This window comes from Melozone crissalis, unplaced genomic scaffold (genome assembly GCF_028551555.1).
Source record: "Melozone crissalis strain CALT ecotype California unplaced genomic scaffold, PUWL_Pcris_2 ptg000020l_1, whole genome shotgun sequence".
NCBI classification, from domain to species: domain Eukaryota; kingdom Metazoa; phylum Chordata; class Aves; order Passeriformes; family Passerellidae; genus Melozone; species Melozone crissalis.
Window position 1 is genome coordinate 913,142 of NW_026535798.1, and position 25,380 is coordinate 938,521.

General features: G+C 48.3%; 1 protein-coding gene across 1 annotated transcript in view; it reads left to right on the forward strand.

Moving 5' to 3' along the window:
- Positions 1-25,380, forward strand: part of LOC128937660 (CUB and sushi domain-containing protein 2-like) — a 140,979-nt gene that overhangs the window by 63,784 nt on the left and 51,815 nt on the right. Inside the window, exons 18-29 of the mRNA XM_054277455.1 lie at positions 2,754-2,923; positions 5,540-5,696; positions 6,270-6,461; positions 8,553-8,679; positions 13,129-13,331; positions 14,649-14,840; positions 18,047-18,185; positions 19,047-19,234; positions 21,142-21,336; positions 22,086-22,202; positions 23,496-23,609; positions 23,748-23,843. Of these exons, the coding sequence (XP_054133430.1) occupies positions 2,754-2,923; positions 5,540-5,696; positions 6,270-6,461; positions 8,553-8,679; positions 13,129-13,331; positions 14,649-14,840; positions 18,047-18,185; positions 19,047-19,234; positions 21,142-21,336; positions 22,086-22,202; positions 23,496-23,609; positions 23,748-23,843 (1,890 nt within the window). The remainder of the gene's footprint in view (positions 1-2,753; positions 2,924-5,539; positions 5,697-6,269; positions 6,462-8,552; positions 8,680-13,128; positions 13,332-14,648; positions 14,841-18,046; positions 18,186-19,046; positions 19,235-21,141; positions 21,337-22,085; positions 22,203-23,495; positions 23,610-23,747; positions 23,844-25,380) is intronic.

Here is a 25,380-nt window from a genome sequence, read left to right on the forward strand (position 1 = left end):
GAGCAGGGTTGGGGGATGATGCTCCAGGCCGTGGGAAAAAGGATGTCACACTTATTTTTTGGTGTAGAATTTCAATAGAAAATCATTCCCAGCTCTGCTCACCCTGAGCCTGTGGGATTCCTCGAGATCAGTCAGGGCAGGGCTCTCACCTGGTGGCCAGACCTGCTCAGGAGATTGTCCTAAGCTGTGGGTTAGGGTTAGGTGACCCTTGAGGGAGAATTTCAGCAGCAAATCTCCCCAGCAGAGCCAGCTGTGCTGAATTTCCAGCTCTGGGGCCTCATTCTGCTGGGACAGGCAGGAGTAACAATCAGGCTGCAGATAAAGCTCATCAGGGGAATGAAAATCAAAATAAAAAATCATTTCCAGAGCTTTGAACTGGAGCCTCAGACAGCAGCACTGAGTGGACAACCCTGGCTGCTGCTCCTGGCTCAGAATTAACAGCTTGGCTTGATCAGAGCAGGGCAAACTCAGGGCTGATGGCCCAGAGCTCCGTGGCAGGGTGACAGCTCTGTCACAATGTCCCCAGTGCTGCTCAGATCTGCCTGGATAGGGATGGAAAAGGCAGACTGACTCATTAAGATCACAGGAGGTTTAATTGCTTTTCCAGACACTCTGCATTCAGCTCCTATCTTGGAGATGGTCTGGGGAGGGCTCGGAGTGGTTTTTGTTCCTTTGTCCAAGCCCTGTGGCCAGGACAGCTCCCTGAGATGTCCCCAGCATTGTCCCTGGGGAATCTGTGCCAAAATCCAGCTTTTCATCCCTGGCAAGAGCAGAGGACAAAGAGTCTCCTCCAGAGAGCCTCCTGTGGGTGCCTCTGCTGCTTAACCCTTCCCTGGAGGAGCAGCAGAGCCAGGAGCTGTTCTGGGATGGTTCCCTCATCTCCAGGAGCTGTTCTGGGATGGTTCCCTCACATGGGATGGTTCCTCCAGCTCCAGGAGCTTCCCTGGGATGGTTCCCTCACCTGGGATGGTTCCTTCAGCTCCAGGAGCTGCTCTGAGATGGTTCTCTCACTTGAGATGGTTCCCTCACCTGGGATGGTTCCCTCATCATCCAGGAGCTGCCCTGCGATGGTTTCTTCAGCTCCAGGAGCTCACCTGGGATGGTTCCCTCACCTGGGATGGTTCCCTCATCTTCAGGAGCTGCCCTGGGATGGTTCCTTCACCTGGGATGGTTTCCTCAGCTCCAGGAGCTGTTCTGGGATGGTTCCCTCACCTGGGATGGTTCCCTCATCATCCAGGAGCTGCTCTGAGATGCGTCCCTCCCCTGGGATGGTTCCCTCAGCTCCAGGAGCTATGAGGACTCAGGGACATGAGATTGATCCCAAAAACTGCTCTAGGGGATGACTGTCCCCAGGCCTGCGTGCAGAGCCCCAGAGGAGCAGGCAGCCAGTGTTTGACAGCAGAAAATCCTGCAGGGTAAACAGGCTGGGAAAACAGTGAGTCACGGCTGGCTCGTGTGGGAGCTCGGCAGGAGGAACAGAAAATCCTCAGCGTGGGGTTGTTCTGAGCAGATCTACACAAATTCATACAGATTCGTACGGATTTATATCCATTTCCCACAGATTTTCTGCAGATCCATGCAGATGTCACAGAGATTCACACAGATTTATATTTGCACAGATTACTCACAGATCTCGCCCGGATTCCCACAGACTTCTCACGGATCCACATAAATTTCACAGAGCTTCACACACATTTACACAGATCCCCTACAGATTCACCCAGATTCCTCCAGATTTCCCACAGATCCACACAGATTTCACAGAGATTCACACACATTTACATTTACACAGATTCCCCACAGATCCCCCACAGATTCCCCCAAATTCCCCCCAAATTCCCAAAGATCCACACAGATTTCACAGAGCTTCACACAGATTTACGTTTATACAGATTCACCCAAATTCCTACAGATTCTCCACAGATTCACACAGATCCCCCAACTTCCCACAGATTTCTCACAGATCCACTCACATTTCACAGAGATTCACAGAGATTTAAATTTACACAGATTCCTCCCCAAATTCCCCCCAGATTTACATTTACACAGATTCTGAAAGAGGAGAGAAGCCTGGCTAGGAAAATTTGATGGGAAAGGCGACAGTGTGCAGGTTGTAGTGACCAACAACAGGTTGTAGTGAATAACAACAGGTCATAGCGAGTAACAAGAGGTTGTAGTAAATGCCAGCAGGTTGTAGTGAGTAACAAGAGGTTGTAGTAAATGCCAACAGGTTGTAGTGAATACCAACAGGTTGTAGTGAATACCAACAGGTTGTAGTGGGTAACAAGAGGTTATAGTGAATACTAACAGATTGTAGCGAATAAAAACAGGTTGTAGTGAGTAACAGGAGGTTGTAGTGAATAACAACAGGTTGTAGGGAATACCAGCATGTTGTAGTGAATACCAGCAGGTTGTAGTGAGTAACAAGAGGTTGTAGTGAATATCAGCAGGTTGTAGTGAGTTACAAGAGGTTGTAGTGAATACCAACAGGTTCTGGTGAGTAACAAGAGGTTGTACTGAATACCAACAGGTTGTAGTGAATACTAACAGGTTGTAGTGAACACCAGCAGGTTGTAGAGATATGGTTGTGGTAAATAACAACAGGTTGTAGTGAATACCAACAGGGAAAAGCCCTCTCCTTGCTGCTGCAGGAGGGGCTGAGCGGCTGTGGCCTTCAGAGGCGCCTCCTGCATGTGTGCTGTGGCCAGCAGACGCGTGGGGTCACTGAAGTGTGCCTTTGTGTCTCGCTGCAGCTGAGTGTGGCTCCTCGGTGACGGGCACCCAGGGTGTGCTGCTGTCGCCCAACTACCCCCTGAACTACAACAACAACCACGAGTGCATCTACTCCATCCAGAGCCAGCCTGGCAAGGGCATCCAGCTGAAAGCCAGGACCTTCGAGCTGGAGGCAGGAGATGTCCTCAAGGTAATTCTGGCTCGGGCAGTGGAGAGCAACACCTCTAAATGCTCTAAAATTCTGGTGGGATTAGGTGACCTCTTTGTCATCCCAGTGCCATGGAGGGATTGCCATGGCAGATTTCTCCCAGACCAGCTAAACCTCCGCTCTCACCTCTGGAACTGCACAGGGAAAGCTCCTCCTCCATCAGAAAGGCTCTAAAATTTTGGTGGGATTAGGTGGGAATGATCTCTGTGTCATCCCAGTGCCATGGAGTGATTGCCATGGCAGTTTGCAAGGTCAGATTTCTCCTAGACCAGCTAAACTTCAGCTCTCACCTGTGGAATTGCACAGGGAAAACTCCTCATCCACCAGAAAGGCTCTAAAATTCTCATGGGATTAGGTGGGAGTGACCTGTGTCATCCCAATGCCATGGACTGATTCCATGGCAGTTTGGAAGCTCAGATTTCCCCCAGACCAGCTAAACCTCAGCTCTCACCTGTGGAATTGCGCAGTAAAAACTCCTCATCCATCAGAAAGGCTCTAAAATTTTGGTGGGATTTGGTGGAAGCGACCTCTGTGTCATGCCAGTGATTCCCATGGCAGTTTGGAATGCCAGGTTTCCCCCAGACCAGCTAAACCTCAGCTCTCACCTCTGGAATTGCACAGGGAAAACTCCTCATCCACCAGAAAGGTTCTAAAATTTTGGTGGGATTAGGTGGAAGCGACCTCTGTGTCATCCCAGTGATTCCCATGGCAGTTTGGAAGCCCAAATTTCCCCTATACCAGCTAAAATTCCGCTCTCACCTCTGGAATTGCACAAGAAAAACTCCTCCTCCATCAGAATAGTTAGGGTTTCAGCATTATTTCAGTGCTTTGAAGAATCAAGGCTGGTTTGTCCCCAAAAAAGGGGCTGATTGAAATGCAGAACTCCAGACTCTTCTGAGATTATTCAAGCTCCAGGACTCTGTGGAGAAGGAGACAAATCCAGGCTGAGTTTTTTTTTATATTAACCAAAGGAATGGTTTTGAAGGAGGCATTAATATTGCAAGGATGTGCTGAGCCATCTTCCCAAGAATCCTCTGTCCTCATTGAAGTGTCACACTCCAGGAGAGGCGTAATCCACGTTTCCAGCTCACAAATGACTGGAAAGGGAGAAAGATTTCCTGTTAATGCAAGGAATGTACTCCTTGTCAGAGGAATTACATTTTCTCAGCAGGTTTGTCATCAGCTGCTCATCTGAGGAAAGTTCCTATCGATCTCCACTGGTGAGGAGCTGCTCTTGGTCCTCACAAAAGGAAGAAAAAAACCCCATTTGTGTTTTTCTTAAATCAAGGCTCATCTCTGAGTCAGTCTGGGGGAAAAATGTGGATTTTTTAGCAGCTGCTCCTTGGGAAAGAGAGTTGAGGAGATGCAGCCCAGTGTGCAGAGTAAATTAGGGCTGAGGAGGAGGGTGCAGATCCTCCAGGGTGGAAATGCTGCTCCTCAGGTGGGCAGCACTGTGGAGTTCCATCAAATCAGACTTTTAGTTTGATATCCCTGGATCTCAGCTCACATTGCCTGAAGGATTTGTCCCTGTTTGCACTTGTGGATCCAGGAACCACTCCTGGATCACCTGTAGGACAAATCCTGGAGGGTTGGAGTTGCTTTTCCAGCCTGAAGCTGGAATTCAGAGTGGGTTGGTTCTTTCCTTCCCTTTTCCCTCCAATACTCAGGATCAGCTCAGTGCCAGGAGCAAATTCCTTAATTTGAGGTGACCCCAAATGAGGGCATTTATCAGGAGCTGCTGGTTCTTCCCAAAAAAAAAACCCCAAAGGACAAACCCAGGGTGTTGCTGTGAGCAGATCAGGGACTAGGTGGGATGAATTCCTCATCATTTCTCTATTCTGGAGCTCAGTGAAACTGCAGAGAAATCCTGGAATGGTTTGGGTGGGACGGGACCTTAAGGAGATCCTGGAATGGTTTGGGTGGGAAGGGACCTTAAGGAGATCCTGGAATGGTTTGGGTGGGAAGGGACCTTAAGGAGATCCTGGAATGGTTTGGGTGGGAAGGGACCTTAAGGAGATCCTGGAATGGTTTGGGTGGGACGGGACCTTAAGGAAATCCTGGAATGGTTTGGGTGGGAAGGGACCTTAAGGAGATCCTGGAATGGTTTGTGTGGGAAGGGACCTTAAGGAGATCCTGGAATGGTTTGGGTGGGAAGGGACCTTAAGGAGATCCTGGAATGGTTTGGGTGGGAAGGGACCTTAAGGAGATCCTGGAATGGTTTGGGTGGGAAGGGACCTTAAGGAAATCCTGGAATGGTTTGGGTGGGAAGGGACCTTAAGGAAATCCTGGAATTGTTTGGGTGGGAAGGGACCTTAAGGAAATCCTGGAATGGTTTGGGTGGGAAGGGACCTTAAGGAAATCCTGGAATTGTTTGGGTGGGAAGGGACCTTAAGGAAATCCTGGAATGGTTTGGGTGGGAAGGGACCTTAAGGATCATCCACGGGCAGGGACACCTTCCACTGTCCCAGGTTGTTCCAAGCCCCATCCAGCCTGGCCTTGGAGACTTCCAGGGATCCAGGAGCAGCCAGAGCCCCTCTGGGCAGTGATGGTTTGATCCCAGGAATGGCTTTTCCAGGCTGGATTTGTTGTCCCTCCTAGGTCTACGATGGCACCAACAGCTCTGCCCGGCTGCTGGGCACCTTCAGCCGCTCGGAGCTGCTGGGCACCAGCATCAACAGCACCTCCAGCTCCATGTGGCTGGAGTTCATCACTGACCCTGCCAACACCAGCAAGGGCTTCGAGCTGCAGTTCTCCAGTGAGTTCCAATCCCACAGGTCAAGGTGTATTTTTGTGGTTTTGTGTTGCACATGAGCAAAGAGTCCTTTCTGGGGTGATCTTGTACCCAAAGTGGAGTTGGAGTGTGGGAGAGCACAGCATCCCAGGATTATTGAGGGTGGGAAAGCCCTCCAAGCCCACCCAGTCCAAGCTGTGCCTGATCCCCAGCTTGTCACTGAGTGCCACATGCAGCTGTTCCTTGGACACCTCCAGGGATGGGCACTCCAAACCTCCCTGGGCAGCCCCTTCCAACCCTTTCCATGCAGAAATTCCTGCTGGTGTCCAACCTGACCTCCCCTGGCACAGGTCAAGGCTGTTTCCTCTTCCCCTGTCCCTGTTCCCTGGGATCTGATCAAACTATTCCTGTCAAGCCTGTAGCGATCCCGAAATCCAGATCAAAACTCCAACATTAATTAAAACCCTTCTGATTTCCGAATGGCCCCTTTGCTCCCCAACAAATCATTGTAAGAAGAAAACCCCACCGTGGCTTTGTGTGAGACCCTCCTGGCTGTGAAATCCCTGCTGCCAACAGCTGCCCTTGCTCCCTGTGCAGGTTTTGAGCTCATCAAGTGCGAGGACCCCGGCGTGCCCCAGTTTGGGTACAAGGTGCACGACGAGGGACACTTTGCTGGCAGCTCAGTGTCCTTCAGCTGTGACCCTGGCTACACCCTGAGAGGCACCAGGGTGCTGGTGTGCCTGACTGGGGAGAGGAGAGCCTGGGACCGGCCCCTGCCGACCTGTGTGGGTGAGACACCTTCTCCTCCTTCTCCTTCTCCTTCTTCTCCTTATTCTCCTCCTCATTCTCCTCCTTATTCTCCTCCTCCTTCTCCTCCTCCTTCTCTTTCTTTTCCTCCTTTTTCTCCTCCTCCTCCTCCTCCTTCTCTTCTCCTCCTCCTTCTCCTTCTCCTCCTTCTCCTCCTTCTCCTCTTTCTCCTCCTTCTCCTCTTTCTCCTCCTTCTCCTCCTCCTCCTCCTCCTCCTTCCCCTTCTCCTTCCTCCTTCTCCAGGAGAGATTTCCTGGCATCCCACACCCTGAACATCCTTGGTCCCTGCTTTGCTGATCCACTGACATGAACTCTGCTGTTAATTGCATCTGCACTAATTGAGTTGTGTGTGGTGAGGGTCCTCGAGATGGAGACACCTCCTGCTCCTCCAGCACTCTCCAGACCGAGATTTGGATCACACACCCTGAACACCCTTGGTCCCACACCCTACCCTACAAAAAATGGTCCTACCCTGACCATTTTTTTGTCCTAGCTTTGCTGATCCATTGACATTAACTCTGCTATTAATTACTCCCATCTACGCTAATTAAGTTGTGGTGAGGATCCTCTGTGAGGCATCTCAAGGTGGAGACACCTCCTGCTCCTCCAAAACCTCCAGGAAATTCTTTCCTTGTGGATTCCATGAAATTATTTCCTTGTGGATTCCATGCCCTGACCACGCTTTGCTGATCCATTGACATTAACTCTGCTGTTAATTGCATCTGCACTAATTAAGTTGTCTGTGGTGAGGGTCCTTGAGATGGAAAAACTTCCTGGAAGTGATTTCCTTGGATCCCACTCCCTGGCCACCTTCTGTCCCTGCTTTGCTCATCCATGTGACATTAACTCTCCTGTTAATTGCATCTGCACTAATTAAGTTGCGGTGAGGCTCCTCTGTGAGGCATCTCAAGATGGAGACACCTCCTGCACCTCCAGGAAATTGGATTCCCCACCCTGACCACCCTTTGCTGATCCATGGACATTAACTCTGCTGTTAATTGCCCATCTCCACTAATTAACGTGGTGAGGCTCCTGTATGAGACAGAGAGCACCTGAAGCAGCTCTAACATGAAACCCTCTGCCCTAAACCCACATTTGACAAGGGATTTTTGCTTCCTTGTGCTGTTCCAGCCTTGTCCTTTCACTCTGGACATGTTGAAGTGAGTGCCACCTCCTGATAGTGACACCAACGTGTGTCCTGTGTGACAGCTCAGAGCCAGTTTTATTTCAGAGCTGCCTGACACCTGATCCCGTCCCCAGACATTTCAATTCCCTTTGCAGAGTTCCCTTTTCACCTGCAGCTCTTCCAAATTCCGCTTTGGGGTTCTGTGTGTTAAATGAATGGGGCTGATTGCTGATTCCCGTCCTGCCATGCCCAGGACATGGGGGAGTTGTTGGACACCGAGTCCCCTGGGAGATCTGCACACCCAGGGATGTGCTCAGCCCCTGGCACTCCGTGTTCCCTCTCCCAGGAGGCAGGGCCAGTCCTTGGCTGGGATTTCAGCCTCATTTATTGATGTAAAAAGATAAATCTCCGCCATTTGTGCGTTTTCTTAACCTTCAGCCTGTTTGCTCTTCGTGTGTTGGATATGAGGCCGTGTCTGAGCGTGTGGAAATTAAAAAGAAATGAAAGAAAACGGAAAAAAATGAAAATTACAGAATTTGAATGGATATGTTATGGAAATTACTCCAAATCCTCACATTCTTTGCAGTTCATTTACAGCGACATTTACAAGTTCTTTGGCTTCTTATCCTTCATTTTCTGATGAATCCAAGCAGAGGAGCAGAGCTCCTTCACCCCCACGTGTGGAGCAGGGAATCAGGATCCTGACAGGCTCTGCTTTTGCTCCCTGGAGATTCAGAAAGGTGCAGGGAAGCTTTGCCAGGTGTTCAGAAATTCAGAATAACTCTGATAACTCAGCTGAATTCAACAATTCCCTTCATCTTTGTAAGCTTTTAGAATCCCTGGAAAAAGCCAGGAATAATCTCTGTTGCAGGGTGAGCTTGTTGCCAAGCAAGAGCCACAGAAAGCCACAAATCTCCTCCCTAACCCCATAAATATTTTTGTTCCAGCTGAGTGTGGAGGGACAATCAGAGGAGAGACCTCGGGACGGATCCTTTCTCCAGGATACCCAACTCCCTACGACCACAACCTCAACTGCATCTGGACCATCGAGGCAGAGCCTGGGTGCACCATTGGGTGAGCTGGGCTCCTGTGGTTTGGCTTCTTTCCCACTTGGAGCTGGTTTTTTCAAAAAAATCCCCACGGATTTCTCGCAGAAACAAAGATCAAAAATTAAATAAAGCAAAGGAGGGAGAAGCTGAGGGACGAGCAGGGAGAAGTCACTGCGTTGGTTCCAGAATCAGGGAATGGTTTAGGATGGGATTGAGGATTTATGGGGTTTATTTCCCAGGTTGCTCAGAGCCCCCAGAGGCATCACTGCTCCTCTGTTTTCAGCCCTGGGTGGTGACACCAGACCATGTCCTGGTCCTGCCCATGGTGTTCCTGAGCTCAGACATCCCAGATGAGCTTTGGTGCCCATGGACAGCTTCCCACCCCTCTCCTTAATGGGATGCATCCAGAATCAAACCCTTTTTTCCACCAGATCAATGAGGAACATCCCAAAAGTGCTGAATGGCCACACAATCCTGGAATGGGGGTGTTGTAGGAAATCACAGGGAATGTCCCAGAATCCAGGGAATTCCTTCTCCCTGATCCTTCACTTCTGCCCCACCACCCCCTGAGTGATGTTTGCCAAACCCTTCAGGGCTGCCCTGGGTGTTCCCAGGGATTCCAGGCTGGCCAAAACCCACAAAAAAACTGGAATATTTGGGCAAGCCAAGCTTTGACTGAGTGGGATTTGAGGGGGAGAAATGCACCTTAAAAGTTCTGAATAACAACAACAATAATAATAATGATGATAATGATAAATAATAGTAGTAGTAGTAGTAGTAATAATAATAATAATAATAATAATAATAATAATAGTAGTAGTAATCCTCTCCCATCAGAGTTCCCAGTGCTTCTCAGCCATTCCTGGCTCACCCCAAGCCCATTGCTGTTCCATCCTGAATTCCTTCCCTCTCCATCCCATTTTCTCCTCCCTGCTGCCTCAGCACCCATCCCAGCACAGCCTGGCCCTCAGGGTGAGCTCTGTGCTGCTTTTAGCCCGTGGAGTTCTGCTGGAGGCAGGTTTGGCCTGGTGTTTTCACATTTTTATTTCATGCAGAAATTCCCTCCATTAGCGCTGCCCTTCAGAATGGCTCAATAATGGATGGGCTTGGGTGTGAGCAGAGGAGGAAAAGCACAGCAAAAACAGCTGAATCCCTGCACAGGCAGCTTCCACTCGAAATCTCCTCTATTTTTGTTCTCCTGGAAAAGGTTTTTATAGGACAGAGTAGAGAAGTCCCTTTTTCCCCCCTATCCAAAGGCTGCTTCAGCAACTTTGCTCTTGTAATCCCTAAAAGCATGAGCAGAGGTTTGGGATCAACCAAAGGCTTGGAAGAGGCCAGCAGTGAAAGGAGAAGGTTCTGGAAGGTGTCAGAGCCGCACACACCTGGTGACCCTGCCCTTCCCAGGGATCAGAGCTCCCTCTCCCTGCCCCTTTCATCTCCCAGCCCCAGCAGCAGCACAGCTGATCTCAGGGGAGTGGAGAGAGCACATTCCCAGCAACTTCATTTTTATGGTAATCCATTGGAAAAATAATCCTCTTCACGCATGATACAATTGCATAAAGCTCTCATTTATAACTTACATGAAAATTAATCACCAGAGCTTTTGGAATGAAGCTGTAGCTGCGCAGCACCAGGGGAAGGGCAGGGGGGGTGAGACAGCGAGAAAAATGAGTCTGCACCTCAGAGCCATGAAAGGGAAAGGGCTGCTCTTGCAGAGGGGGCTTGGAGTGCCTTGGTTGGGCTGGGGGTGAGGAGGAAGGTGGAGGAAAAGCAGGAGGTTGTGTGGAAAATGGATGGAAATTCCTTACCCAGCTGGGAGCAGAGGACACAGAGACATGGCAGAGTTGTGGTCAACCCCTGAGCCCAGTGTTGTGAAATTCCACTGATGTTGTTAATTCCCATTTTCATGGGTATTGACAGGTTCCACTTTGCAGAGTTTCATCTAAAAACAGCAGAGAAAATACCCAGAGCTGGAAGGGACCCACAGGGACCAAGGGTTGTTCACACTCAGGGTAGAGCTGGGCTCTCCTCTCTGCTCCTTGCTAAACTGGCAGAGCTTCCCCACTCTCACACTTATATTTACATAAATATAATCTCCCCAGTTTCTAATTTGGTTATTGGTTTTGTTTTGGGTTTGGTTTGGTTTGGGTGTTGATGTTTGGGGTTTTTTGTTTGGTTTCTTTTGTTTTGGTTTGTTGGTTTGGGTTTTTTTTGTTTGTTTTTTTGTTTGTTGGTTTGGGGTTTTTTGGGGTTTTTTGGGGGGTTTTTTTTTGGTGCTTGTTTGTTTGTTTGAGGTTCTTTTTGTTTGGTTTGGTTTGGTTTGGGTTTTTTTGTGGGATTTTTTGTTTGTTTTTTACTGCATTTCCATGCCTATAATTGAGAAATATTTGGGATTGTCAGAGTGCACGAATAAAATTCCTTTCCCCTCAGGAATAAAATTCCTTTCCCTCTGGAATAAAATTCCTTTCCCCTCAGGAATAGAATTCCTTTCCCCTCAGGAATAAAATTCCTTTCCCTCTGGAATAAAATTCCTTTCCCCTCAGGAATAGAATTCCTTTCCCCTCAGGAATAAAATTCCTTTCCCTCTGGAATAAAATTCCTTTCCCCTCAGGAATAGAATTCCTTTCCCCTCAGGAATGGAATTTCTTCTCCTTTCCCCTCATGAATCAAACTCCTTTCCCCTCAAGAATAAAATTCCTTTCCCTCAGGAATAGAATTCCTTTCCCCTCAGGAATACAATTTCTTTTCCCCTCAGGAATAAAACTCCTTTCCCCTCATGAATAAAACTCCTTTCCCCTCCATTGTCTGCTGCAGCAGGGGCTGTGCCTGGTCTCACACCTCAGGCTGAGGGAAAAGCTGAGATGTCAATGTGGAATAGCTGGATTTGCTCCAGAGAACTCCATATCTGATACCCCAGCAGATTCCAGCCTGATCACCTGGATCATCCAGGTGTTCTCCCCCTGAATTTGTTTTTTCTCAGATAAATGGGGTGGTTTAGGCAGCCCTGGAGCTGCTGGTGGCAGTTCCAGGGTGTCCCCCCAGCCCAGCTCAACCCCTGGCAGCCTCCCCCTGATCCCAAGGTCTCCAGGGATGAGTTTTTAGTTTTTCCCAGCAGTTCTGGCTCACTGGGCCCAGTTAAGGCTGGGAACAAACCTAATCACAGCAAGGCAGCCGTGGAGAACAGCTCTGCACCATCCATCCTGATTTTCCTCAGGCCTGGCTTTATTTCTCTTTGCTCAAGGTCTCTGCTTGGGAGATTTATGATTCAGCTCTTTTGGTTTCTCCCAGCTTCTCTGGGCATCATTTTGTTCCTGAGGATTTTGCAGTGGGGCTTTTTTCTTTTTTTTTTTTTTTTTCCTCCCCCTTTTTTTTATGTCTCTCCCCTGATTTATTTATGTTTGCCCCAGATAAATGGGAAAGCAGCCAAGTGAAAGCTTCCCTGTTTGCCTCTGTGGGCTGGCAGGGATTTCAGCACAGCACCTGATGGGTTTATTTTTTACAGAAGTTTTTTTTTCTGTTTCTAGGTTTCTGTCCCCGTTTCACACTGGGGTTGAGTTGCCCATGCTTGGCCTGATTTTGCTGTGCCAGAGGGAAAATGGGGCAGTGACAAACAGGGACAGGGAAATTCCTCCTGTCCAGGTGGGATTGGAGTGCAGGAGTGGATGGGATCAACTCCTGCTCCATCCCCAGGGAATGCTCACATTCCCAAGAGCTCCAGGAGGGTTTGGACAACACCCCCAAGGACAGGGTGGGATTTGGGGATGTCTGAAAAATCCCTTCACCAGGATTTCTTCTCCTGGGAAGCTGAGAAGCCTCAGAGAAAAATGAAAACAATAATTATCTGATTTGCTTCTCCTGTGTTTTGCTGCTTTGGAATGTAATTTAGAGATTGTTTATCCAACAGGTGATTGTTTCATTGGTTTTGTGTGAATTGTTTTAACTTAATAACCAATCACAGTCAGGCTGTGTCAGACTCTGGAAAGAGTCACGAGATTCATTTTTATCCTTTAGCCTTCTGTCTTTATCCTTTCTCTATTCTTTAGTGTAGTTTAGTATAATTTATATAATATATAGAACATAATATTTAGTAGTAATAATAATAATAATAATAATCTATAAGTAATATAATATAAATTATATTATATATATATAATATCAACATATGTAAATATATATAAATAATATCATGTAAATATAATATAATATAATATAATATAATATAATATATAATGTAATATAATATAATATAATAATGATGTAACATAAAATTTAGTATAATTTGTATAATATAATAAAATAATCAATTAGCCTTCTAAAAACATGGAGTCAAATTCAAGACTCAAAAAATACCACAACAAACCTCACTCCAGGCCTGAATTCCAGATGAAACAACACATTCTGTGTGAGCCTGGCTGCCTGAATTTGGCACAAACCACACTCCAGGCCTGAATTTCGGGTGTTTTTTGCCCCTCAGGCTCCATTTCATGGTTTTCCACACCGAGGAGTTCCACGACGTGCTGCGGATCTGGGACGGGCCGGTGGAGAACGGGATCCTGCTGAAGGAGATGAGCGGCTCGGGGCTGCCTGGGGACATCCACAGCACCTTCAACTCCGTCATCCTGCAGTTCAACACCGACTTCTTCACCAGCAAGCAGGGCTTTGCCATCCAGTTCTCAGGTGGGATGGGCAGGGGTTCCTCAAAAACCTGACCAGACCCAGAGGGAAACCCCAACCAAACCTCAGCCCTGCAAACATATTAATTTCAATTATTTAGGGTGATATATTCCAATATTTATGGAATGTTCAGGTTTGTGCAGTTGTTTTGGAGTGATAAAAACAGGGAGTGGTTGGGTGAGTGATGATGTGACTTTGCCTGGACTGAGACACATTGAAACATCTTCCCAAGTTTGGGTTTTCTGTTTTTTCTTTCCATAACTTTCTGTCTAGGGTGTCTTGCTTGGCTGGGGGAACAAGGCAGCATTTTGGGGAGAATTTCTGCTGGGTTTCAGAGCTTTGGGATGACCCAGACAGAGGCAGAGCTTTGTGTTACGCAGCACAGCGGTGCCATCCTGGGGTTTTTTTGCCACATTTGTGTCTCATCCTGCCAGGAAGGACCAGCCTGGGCTGTTAACTTCCTTATCTCCAGCTGCACAGAAAGAGAGGGATTTCCTCTGGCTCTTTCAAGAGCAGCTTTCTCTAAACTGCCTGGCTGTAACAGACTCTCATCAACTTAGCAGGAAATAAGCTCCTGATCTGGAGCTGGGCTTTATTGACTGCTCCTGCTCAAAGCCTTTGTTCAGCAGGTGTGACTAAGCAGCCAGACCTGAGCTCAGACCTGTCCACTTTGGGATCTTGGGACCTTTAATGAGGTGGATAAGCTCACAAAACTCCTATTACTCCAGGATTTTCCCTGCTGGTAAATCCATGTGCTGTTGGCAGACCTTGAGCTCAGGCAGCAGCGAAGCTTTGCCTGTCCCCAGCTCAGGGGACATCTCAGACCTCAAAGAGAGGCAGCAACAAGTCTGGAAAGGAAACAAACACATTTCTGAAAGGTCAGGCTTGATGCTTCACAGATCTTGAGGCTAAATTTCTCTGGCACTCAGGGGAAAGCGTGAAGTGCTGGTGGCTGAGTTGATTTTGCAGCATGTGCCTTGGCACAGAACTCTCCAAAAGCACCGTGGAGGATCAGTGGGTGTCTGGCCTGATGGAGTAAACAGCCATGTGCACAATTCTACATCAAAGCTGCTCCCTGGGTGCTGCTCTTGAACTTGCTGGTCCCCAGAGCCTTTCCCAGCTGGAGTGGCAGATGCTCAGAGCAAAGGGAAAAGCACTTTTTGTGTGTCGGGGAACTTTGTGGGATGCTGAAGGAGGAGGGATGGGGAAACAAGGCATGGCCTGGATGTCTGGGTAAGGACAGAGCCTGAGGGCAGCCAGTGCTGCAGGCCTGGTGTTAAATAAACATTGATATTCAGGAGTGCTTTTAATTCCCTGCAGTGTCCACAGCCACATCCTGCAACGACCCAGGAATCCCCCAGAACGGGAGCCGGAGCGGGGACAGCCGGGAGGCCGGGGACTCCATCACCTTCCAGTGCAACCCCGGCTACAGCCTGCAAGGGGAGGCCCAGATCACCTGTGTGCAGATCCAGAACAGGTTCTTCTGGCAGCCTGACCCTCCCACCTGCACAGGTACACAAGGAAACAGACACAGATCTGTGACCTGAATCCATGGACACAAGGCCATGTCCTGGCACACGAACATAGATCCACGACCTGAATCCATGGACAGATCCATGTCCTGAATCCATGGACACAGGGCCATGTTCTGGGCCCAGGGACACAGATCCCTGTCCTGAATCCATGGACACAGATCCCTGTTCTGAGCCCATGGATGCAGATGCATGTTCTAAACCCATGGATGCAGATCTGTGACCTGGATCCATGGACACAGATCCATGATCTGAGCCCAGGGATGCAGATCCATTATCTGAGCACATGGACACAGATCTGTCATCTGAATCCATGGACACAGATCCATGATCTGTGCCCATGGATGCAGATCCATGTCCTGGGCACATGGACATAGATCCCTGTGCTTAATCTGTGGACACAGATGCTTGTTTTAACTCCGTGGACACAGATCCCTGTCTTGAGCCCATGGATACAGATCCATGTTTTAAACCCATGGACACAGATCCATGACCTGAATCCATGGACACAGATCCACGTCCTGAATTCATGGACACAAATCCATGTCCTGAACCCATATACACAGGTCCATGTTCTGAGCCCAGGGACACAGGTCCATGTTCTAAACCAATGGACACAGATCCACATCCTGAATTCATGGACACAGATCCATCCTGAACCCTGTTATAAAATTTCACTCCACACATCTTAAAAAATCAAGAAATATTTTTAAAAAAATATCCTTCAGGTCTCCACAGCTGTGATTAAAAATGCTGATTTTCTAATACTTCAAATTGTACTTCAAATTATACTTCAATTGTTTATAGTTTTTTTCCCAGCCAATTTTAATATGAAGTGACAAAGGATTTGGAGGAATAATCAGTGAAATATCAGTAACTGGGGGAGAGGCAGCCTAGTTGGAGCTAAACTGGGAAAACTCAGTGTTAAATTTAGGGCTGACTGGGGGTATTTAGCATTTCAGATGCGTTTTCCCCTCTTTGTGGCACCACTGTGAAACAATCCAGGCTGGGAGAGCCCCGGGAGGTTTGGGCCATTTGAAGTCTGCATCCCTCCCAGTCCCAGGCACCACTGGCTGGGTCCAGCTCCTGCTTCAAACCCTTTGGAGACTCTGGGTGGGATTTTCAAAGGAATCCGAGGGTGTTGAACACTTGTCTCCCTCAGGCTTTTCAAAAATGAGTCCTTAGATTTCAGTTTCTGCAGAGTTTTCCCCTGACGTTACAGTATGGGAGGGGAAGGCACCCTTGGGGTTAAAATTGGGATGAATGGGCACAGAAGAGATGCTGGTGTGTTCTTCCAAGGCATTTCTGGGGGGACTTTCAGCCAAATTTTCCATATCTGTACTGTGATTTCAGTAGAAGGATAACATTTCTCCATTTTTGGACTTGAAAAAGCTCTCTAACAGGTACTATGGCATTTCTAGACCAGCCCCACTGGGGTTTACCTGATATTTTTCCTGATATTTTTCTTTATCAAAGCTCACAGGACAATCCCACATGCTCACTCCTTCATGGAAAATGTTTCCAAGATTTATCCCATCATTTTTATCCCATCCCAGCTCATTTCCCACTCTGTAGCTGCTCTCAGACCTCCCCACAGGCTGTGCTCTCCCTGCTCTCATTCCATCCCAAATGTGGGAAGTTTGGTGGTTTCTCCAAGGTATTTTTGGGGGACTTTCAGCCAAATTTTCCATATCTGTGCTGTGGTTTCCTGGTGTGTCCCAGAAGGATGACATTTCTCCATTTTTGGACTTGAAAAAGCTCTCTAATCCCTACTATGGCATTTCTAGACAAGCCCCACTGGGTTTTACCTGATACTTTTCTTTATCAAATTCCACATGCTCATTCCTTCATGGAAAATGTTTCCAAGATTTATCCCATCATTTTTATCCCATCCCAGTTCATTTCCCACTCTTTATCTGCTCTCAGACCCCCTTCCTTTCACCCCAAATACGTGAGGGCCGATCTGGGAAACCTCCGAGCCCTCACAAAGAGCCTGCATAATAAAAAACTGACAGGAAAAATATCAGTCATGTTTTGCCACGGTGAGAAACACGAGCAGGCACTTTGAGCCTTAAAAAAGCAATAATTGATTTTTCAATCAGCTTGGCATTTAATGTGCTGGGAAGTGGAGTAAACACGACAGAGCCATTTAGGCCCAGACGTGTTTTCACCTCGTTACGGGCGAGCAGGCCTTGACAGGGACTTCCATAAATGCAGCAGGAAAGTGGAATTTCTCCCTCTCTCTCCCTCCTGGCTCTTCACTTATGGATTTTAGGAAGGTCCTGGTGGCATCCAGAGATCTCTTTGAGGTGTTTGACAGAGCCCTCACCTGGCAGAGCCACCACAACCTCATGTCCTACATGAGCCTCAGGGTCACTTCCCACTAAAATGCCCCACAAGGATTCTGTGCTGTCTCAATCCCCTCTGTCTATCACATCTCCTTTATTTTATTCCATTCCTGCTTCCCATTTGGTGCTTTGGAAGTCTGCGTGCTCTAAATTGTGAAAAACGCCAATCACTTGTTTTTGAAATTTTAAAAGTTTAATAGTAATAAAATGGTTATAAAAATAGTAATACAATTAGAATTAATTAACATTAATTCTATTCTATATAATAATTATTAATATTAATTAATAATAATTTGGACAAATTGAATTAGGAGAATATGAGACAATAAATACAAAGAGTTACAGACGGTCCGGGGACCTTTTCTGGGCAGCATGAGCCTGAAAAAGGACACAGTTAACAAACGATTAACCGTTAAAAAAAATAACCTGTTGCATATTCAAACACCTCATACATGATGCATAAATTCCATTCAAATACAGGATTCTGTCTGGGCAGTGTCAGCTTCTTCCTCTGAATCCTAACAGCACCTTTGAGGTGGGAAGAAGTTAGTTTCTTTTGATAAGAGGGCAATAAATTCTTTTTTTCTGAAAGATTTAGGTGTCCTGTGGCTGCTATCTCAATGCGAGTCCTTTCTTTAAAAAAGTATCCTACATAGCATAGTTTCTATTTTAACATTTTGTTATAACCTAAAACTATATTTAACACACTACTTAAGAGGATTAATCCAGCATTACTTCCTAACACAACACATATAACATTCATTTGAATATTTGCAAAAAGCCGATCATAAAATACGCATTTTTCACAAGAGGCTCACCCTTGGTGGTTTTCCTGCAGCTCCGTGTGGCGGGATCCTGACGGGCCCGGCTGGGGTGATCCTGTCCCCACAGTACCCAGAGCCATATCCCCCAGGGAAGGAGTGTGACTGGAAGCTGACAGTGTCCCCTGACTATGTCATTGCCCTGGTGTTCAGCGTGTGAGTACACAAGGGTTTGGTGCCATAGCCTTGGGGAGGGGACGCATGGTTTGGTGCCATGGCCACAGAGAGGGGAGGGAGGATCTGGGTGTGGATGTCTGAACTTTGGGAAGGAATCTGATGGAGCTGTCCCATGTCCCTGGATAATCTGTTCCCAGACATTTTTTGGGGAGGAGATCCTCTTATTCCAGCTGCAGTTCCTCTTTGATAGACAGAACATTGTCACATATTTTCTGGAAAAATCCAAAAATCCCTTTGGCCGGGATTCTTCTGAGAAGAATCAGAGAAAAAGGAAAACAATTCTTATCTGATTTGCTTCTCCTGTGTTTTGCTCACATGTGGAATGTGTTTGGAAATTGTTTACGCACAGGTGATTGTTTCATTGGATTCTGCTGTGAGTTGTTTTCACTCTTTGGCCAATTAGGGCCAAACTGTGTCAGGACTCTGGAGAGAGTCACGAGTTTTCATTATTATCTCTTTAACCTTCTATATTCTTTAGTGTAGTTTAGTTTGCATTCTTTAATATAATACAGTATCATAAAATAATAAATCAGCCTTCTGAGAACATGGAGTCAGATTCATCATTCCTTCCACCCCAGAAATAAATAGAACATGATGTGGCACAGCCCAGGAATCCCTGCAGCAGCTGCAGCTCTGAGACCAACCCCATCCCAACCCCTTGACTCCATCCCTACTCCTGGATCCCTCAGACATGGATAGAGGCAGGAATTTCCTCTGCCTGGCAGGATTTTGGAGCAGGAGCAGCCAGTCCCTGCCCCGGGTTTCCACATCCCAGAACATCAACGCGGAATTCTCCACTAATATGTCCTGACCCCAAGCTCTCCTCCTTTGCTTTTGCAGCTTCAGCCTGGAGCCTGGCTACGATTTCCTGCACATCTACGATGGGCCTGACTCCCTGAGCCCTCTGATTGGGAGTTTTTATGGCTCCCAGCTGCCAGAGAGGATCGAGAGCAGCAGCAACAGCCTTTTCCTGGCGTTCCGGAGCGACGCCTCCGTCAGCAACGCTGGCTTCGTCATCGAGTACACAGGTGAGGGCTGGGGGCTCAGCAGCTACCTGGGGCTTTCCCTCTGCTTATTCCCACATTATTCCACTTGTTGGAACAACTGGAGAGGCTCTAGGTGCTGTGGAAAACTCCTTCCAAGGGGAATTATTGTGTTTTGGCATCCCCAAAGCAGAGGGTGGAGAAAGGGAGGTGAAGAGGAGTGGAGTGAAACTGGAAAAGTGGTGCTCAAAAGTGTCCAAAATTTGTGCATCAAGACCCCACCAGCAGCTACCTGGGGCTTTCCCTCTACTTATTCCCAGATTATTCCACCTCTTTGGAACAAGGCTCTAGATGCTGTGGAAAGCTCCTTCCAGGGGGAATTCTGGTGTTTTGGCATCCCCAAAGCAGAGGGTGGAGAAAGGGAGGTGAAGAGGAAAGGAGTGAAACAGGAAAAGAGAAAAAGTGGTGCTCAAAGTGTCCCAAATTTGTACATCAAGACCCCACAGAGCCAGGAGAACCCAAGATTTCAGGATTTAAAGGTTGAGGATACAAATGTGTGATGAGCAGTGGGGGTTGACCAATCTGTGGCTTCCAAAACAGGGAATTGATGCTCTGAGGAAAAAGAAAATCCCATCTTTTTGTGCCCCATTCATTTGGATCTCCTGGTGCAGCTGCTGTGGACAGGAAACCATGGGATCACCTGATTTTTCATGCAGAGAAGCAAAAGCAAAACCTGTGGGCTTTACAGTTTCCTGTTTCTCCTTTCCACACCTTCCCCAAAATCTGAGAGCCCCTGATTTAATGCTTAAGCACACTTGAATTGTTCCCAGAGCCACTGCTCTCAGAAAAGCCCTTGTCTTTAATGAGCAATTTCCAAATGACAAAAGAGCAGGATTAATCAAAGCCTCTAATTATATTGCAGGCAGGGAAAAAAATTAAAGAAAAGAAAACCCCCCCAAAAAAAAGCTGTTAGAAGAAGGAAAAAAATATCTAAGTCCTGACAGCTCTGTAGTGTTCTCTGGAGTTTTTATGTGGAAATGGGATTTTAAACTCTGCAGGAAGAGAATTTTTCACTATCTACCTGCCAGGAGGGTGGAGCAAGGTGGGGTTTGGCCTCTGCACCCAGGGAACAGGGACAGGATGAGAGGGAGCAGCCTGAAGTTGTGCTATGGGAGGCTCAGGTTGGACATGAGCAGGAACGTCTGCATGGAAAAGGTGCCAGGCCTTGGAAAGGGTGGAATCCCCACCCCTGGAGGTGTCCAAGGAATAAATGAAAGAATCCCAGACTGGTTTGGGTTGGAAAGGACTTTAAAATCCATCCATGGGCAGGAACAATCCCACCATCCCAGATTGCTCCCAGTTCCATCCAGCCTGGCCTTGGACACTTCAGGGATGGGGAATCCAGGATTTCTCTGTGCCAGATGGAGATTCCTCCCCATCTCAAATATGATTTGTCCTTGTGGCTGGTGACAGGGTGGGGATTGGTCGCAGCTTGGACTCGATGGTCCTGAAGGGAATTTCCAGCCTCAGCGATCCTGGGGTTGTGTGAAATCAGAGTTTTGATTTGGCTTATGGTCCTTCAAGACCCCACTGAACCCAGGGGAACCCAGGATTTCAGGATTTAAAGGCTGAGGGTACAAATGTGTGATGGGCAGAGGGGGTTCCCCAGTCTGTGGTTCCCAAAACAGGGAGTTTGTATTTTGGGTGCCTGGGTGGGAACTGGAGCCTCCCTTCTCCCAGAATCCAAACCAAATCCCAAATCCACACCCTGCAAATGGTGCCAGTCCTTGTGAAAATCCCACACATTCTCAGGTGAAAAAAATCCTAAAAAAAATCCCATTGCACTTATCAAAGCAGCAGAGGAGCTGCGCCCGAGGAATAAAAATCCTAGGAAATTTGGTTTTTAACATTTTTTTAATATGTTTTTTAAAATTTTATCTCTTTCCCTGCAGAGAACCCCCGGGAGTCCTGCTTTGACCCAGGCTCCATCAAGAATGGCACCAGGGTGGGCACAGACCTGAAGCTGGGCTCCACCATCACCTTCTACTGTGATGGGGGCTACGACATCGAGGGGGGCCCCACCCTCACCTGTGTGATGGGAGGGGATGGGAAACCCACCTGGAACAAGCCACGCCCCACCTGTACAGGTAAATCCCACGGGAAGGGGCTGGGGGGAGGATCTGCCCAGAGCTGGACCCCTCAATGCATCCTCCATGGAAAAATGGGGGTTAATTCACAGGGGTTTTCTCAGTTTTTCTATAATTTTTTAGGGGTTTTACCAGGAATTAGATTTCATTGTTTTTCAGGGGTTTAACAGCTCTTTTTTTAAAGGAAGAGCTGATTTTGGGGAGTTTTCTTGAGGGTTTTCTTGGAGACAGACAGGAAACTGGACATGACTGATTCAGTGCCTGGCACAGGACAGGAGTCAGGAATCCTCTTAAACCTTGGCTAAACCTGATCCTTGCCAATCCAAACCCTCAGTCTTGGGTGTTGCTGAGCAGGGACAGAGCTCAGTGACAAAACAAGGGGTTTTTCCTTAGGGTTTATCTGTGGTTATTTTATTTTCTTTTCTGACTTCATGGTTTGCAGTCAGATTTGAGCTGAGAAGGGGATCAAGAGGCAGCTGGTGGGGGGAAGGAGTGAAATCCCTAATTTGGGAAGGCTGTGGCAGGAAAAACTGAGGAAAGGTGGCAAAAGGAGCTCATCCCCAGCTGTGAGTGGGGAACAGAGCAAATCCCACATTAGTTAGTGGTTTGATAATTCCAGCACAAACTCAGGGTGGGATAAACCTGATTTTTCCAATGAGAACTTTCAGGCAGCAGCACCTGGAGCAGGGGATGGTGGCTGGGGACATTTCCAGGCTCCAGGGATGCTCCATGATCCTTTTCCCTTGCAGCTCCCTGTGGCGGGCAGTACACAGGCTCAGATGGAGTCGTCCTGTCCCCAAATTATCCCCAAAACTACACCAGTGGCCATGTGTGCCTGTACTCCATCGTCGTGCCCAAGGACTATGGTACCATGCTTGGAATTTTTATGGGATTCTCTTCTTATTTGCTGGGTTTTTAATGATAATTTTTCTAAGTTCATCCAGAACTGGAGATAAGGAAGATGGGAGAGGAGGTAGCAGGAGAGGTAGCAGGAGGTGCTGTTGGGTGCTCTTTGTGCTGGAGTCAGAGAAAATTCTGGATTTGTCCAATTTTGTCCATTGCAGCTAATCAATAATTATAATTCCTCAGTGGAATTCTGCGCCTCGTGTTCCCTAGGCAGGGAAAGGGTAATGAGCCACAGGAAATTCCCAGTGGGCTGGGAATCAGTGGGAAAATGTTGAGTTAATGAAGCCAGGGGAGTCTGGTGCTGCCTCTGGAATTTGGGGATAAATAAAAGGCTCCCATTTTTCCAGGCTGTCACTCCCTGCCTGGAATAAAGGCAGCTGAAACGCAGGACAGAGGTTGTGCTGGGAAAAGAAATCCCAGTTTGGAATGTTGGGAATCCTGGGGGGTCAGGGCTTGGACTGGACGGTCCTTGGGGTCTGGTTCAGCTCAGGGGATTCTCTGAGTCCATGAAAATGCCTTGGCCCCAGAGGCTGGGTGTGGAGGGCGGTGTAGGGACAGCAATGGGGTGGCAATGGGATGACAGTGGGGACAGCACTGGGATTGAGTGAGGATGATGGTGTAATGACACTGGGGACAGAAGTGTGGTGGCACTAGGGACAACAGTGGGACAGTAGTATGGTGACATTGGGGACAGCAGCATGGTGATGCTGGGGACAGCAGTGGGATGGCAGTGTGGTGACATTGGGGACAGCAATATGGGGATGCCAGTGTGGCGGCACTGGGAACAGCAGTGTGGTGGCACTGGGGACAGCAGAGGGATGACACTGGGGACAGCAATATGGGGACGCCAGTGTGGTGGCACTGGGAACAGCAGTGTGGTGGCACTGGGGACAGCAGTGGGATGACACTGGGGACAGCAATATGGGGACGCCAGTGTGGTGGCACTGGAGACAGCAGCGTGGTGATGCTGGGGACAGCAGTGTGGTGACACTGGGGACAGCAGCGTGGTGATGCTGGGGACAGCAGTGTGGTGGCACTGAGGACAGCAGTGGGATGGCAGTGTGATGACACTGGGGACAGCAGCGTGGTGATGCTGGGGACAGCAGTGGGACAGCAGTGTGATGACATTGGGCACAGCAGTGTGATGGCCATGGGGACAGCAGCATGGTGGCACTGGGGACAGCAGTGGGATGGCAGTGTGGTGGCACTGGGGACAGCAGTGGCCGGTGCCAGCCCTGTCCCTGTCCCCACAGTGCTCTTCGGGCAGTTTGCCTTTTTCCAGACGGCGCTCAATGACGTGGTGGAGGTGCACGATGGCCCCACGGAGCACTCACGGCTGCTCAGCTCCCTCTCAGGCTCTCACTCAGGTAGGGAGCTGCTCCCTATCCCCTGTCCCTGTCCCTGCTGGAGACAGCAGCTTTGTCACAGCTGTCACCCAACACCCACTCTCTGTGGCTCATTCCTCCACCTCTGTGTCTCTCCTGTTTTCCCTCCTCCCCATCCAGGGGAATCTTTGCCATTGGCCACCACCAACCAGATCCTCATCAAATTCAGCTCCAAGGGTCAATCCACAGCCAAAGGCTTTCATTTCGTCTACCAAGGTGAGTTCAGGTGTGTTCTGGAAGTGTCCTCGGGTCGCTCCCAGGGGTGTCCTGAGTGTCCTGAGCTGCTTTTGGTGTCTGGGGGTTCTGAGCAGGGAATATCACAGGGAATTAGGATTCCTTTGGGAGCAGAGCTCTGGCAGGGCTGCTCTGGGTGCTTTGTATTCTGCCCTTTCATTCCCACTCAGCCTGAACCCTGCACATCCCAGGATTACCATCAGCCCCATCCCAGCGTCGTGCCCGGAGTCACACAGGGAATTTGGAGATTTATCTCCCAGCAATTCTCCCCAGTGGCATTTTTAGCACTTTCGCTGGGTGCAAGCAGCTGAAATCCCGTCTGGCAGCTCGGAAATCCTCCCTGTGTGCGTGTCACAGGCTCGGGGCTGTCACACTGCTGCCCCTTGATCCTTTCAGTAACAGCTTTGTGCTGCGCTGGGCGAGAACAACTCGGGGATTTTATGGGAGTAAATAGCAAATGATGCATGGAACAGTGGGAAAGCAGAAGGGATTTCTCACCCACGTGCTCCCTGGAGTTATCTGTGGGAACATCCAGGCTTGTGCTGCAAAGAGGGGACAGACACTGGCACGACCTGACCTGAGCCTTCTGCAGGGGTGAAGCAAAGCATGGTTTGGATTTTGGAGTAGTTGGAGATCTGTTCTCTTGAATTCCTGCCTAATGAGTGTGAAACAGCCGTGGTTGTGATTGTAATCTTCAAAGAGCTCAGCAGAACAAAGGTTTTGATGAAAGCAGGGAAGGTTTCCTCCTCCCTCCTGCAAGAGCTTGCACGGGAAGCAAGGGGAAAAGGGCGATCCTGATTTGGATCTGCCTGGCCAGACTCTAATTAGCTAAACACTCATAAATTTAAAGCAACTCAGAGGAAAATATTAATTGAATTCTTCCTTGGCAATAGACCTGGGTTTTTTTGATGGGTTTTTCTCCTCACTTACCTGCCAGACTCATTCCTGTCTTTGTAATTCCCAGTATTCAACAGGAAAATCAATAATTTTAGCACCATCACAACTTAAATCCCCCTTTTCTCTCTTTTCCAAAGGAGATTTTTTTCCCAATTACTGTTCCTTCATGACCATGAGGCCCAGGGAGCTGAGGAACCGAAAGGCTCCTGCATTGGGTGACAAAACAATGTTTTGGGAAGCCACTGCCAAATCCTTTGGTTCCCCTGGGTAAAAACAGCCTTTTGGTGTGGGGAAAGTTCTCTGGAAGGAGGCAGTGGGGGGATTCTGGATGTCCCAGCTGCTTTTATTTCAAGTATAGAATCATTAAATCATTAAAGTTAGAAAAAACCTCCAAGATCTTCAAGTCCAACCTTCATCCAGGTGCCCCCATGCCCACCCAGCTGTGTCACCAAGTGCCACCTCCACTCGGTCTGGCATGGAGCCACTTGAACTCAGATCACCTGAGCTGGCAGAACTGGGAGTGAAATGTTGTTTTTTTTCTCTTCTCAGTGGTCATGCTTGGATTCAGCTCACTTTTGGGGTTTAGGTGCTTTGGGATTTAGGAATGATCAGTCAATGGTCA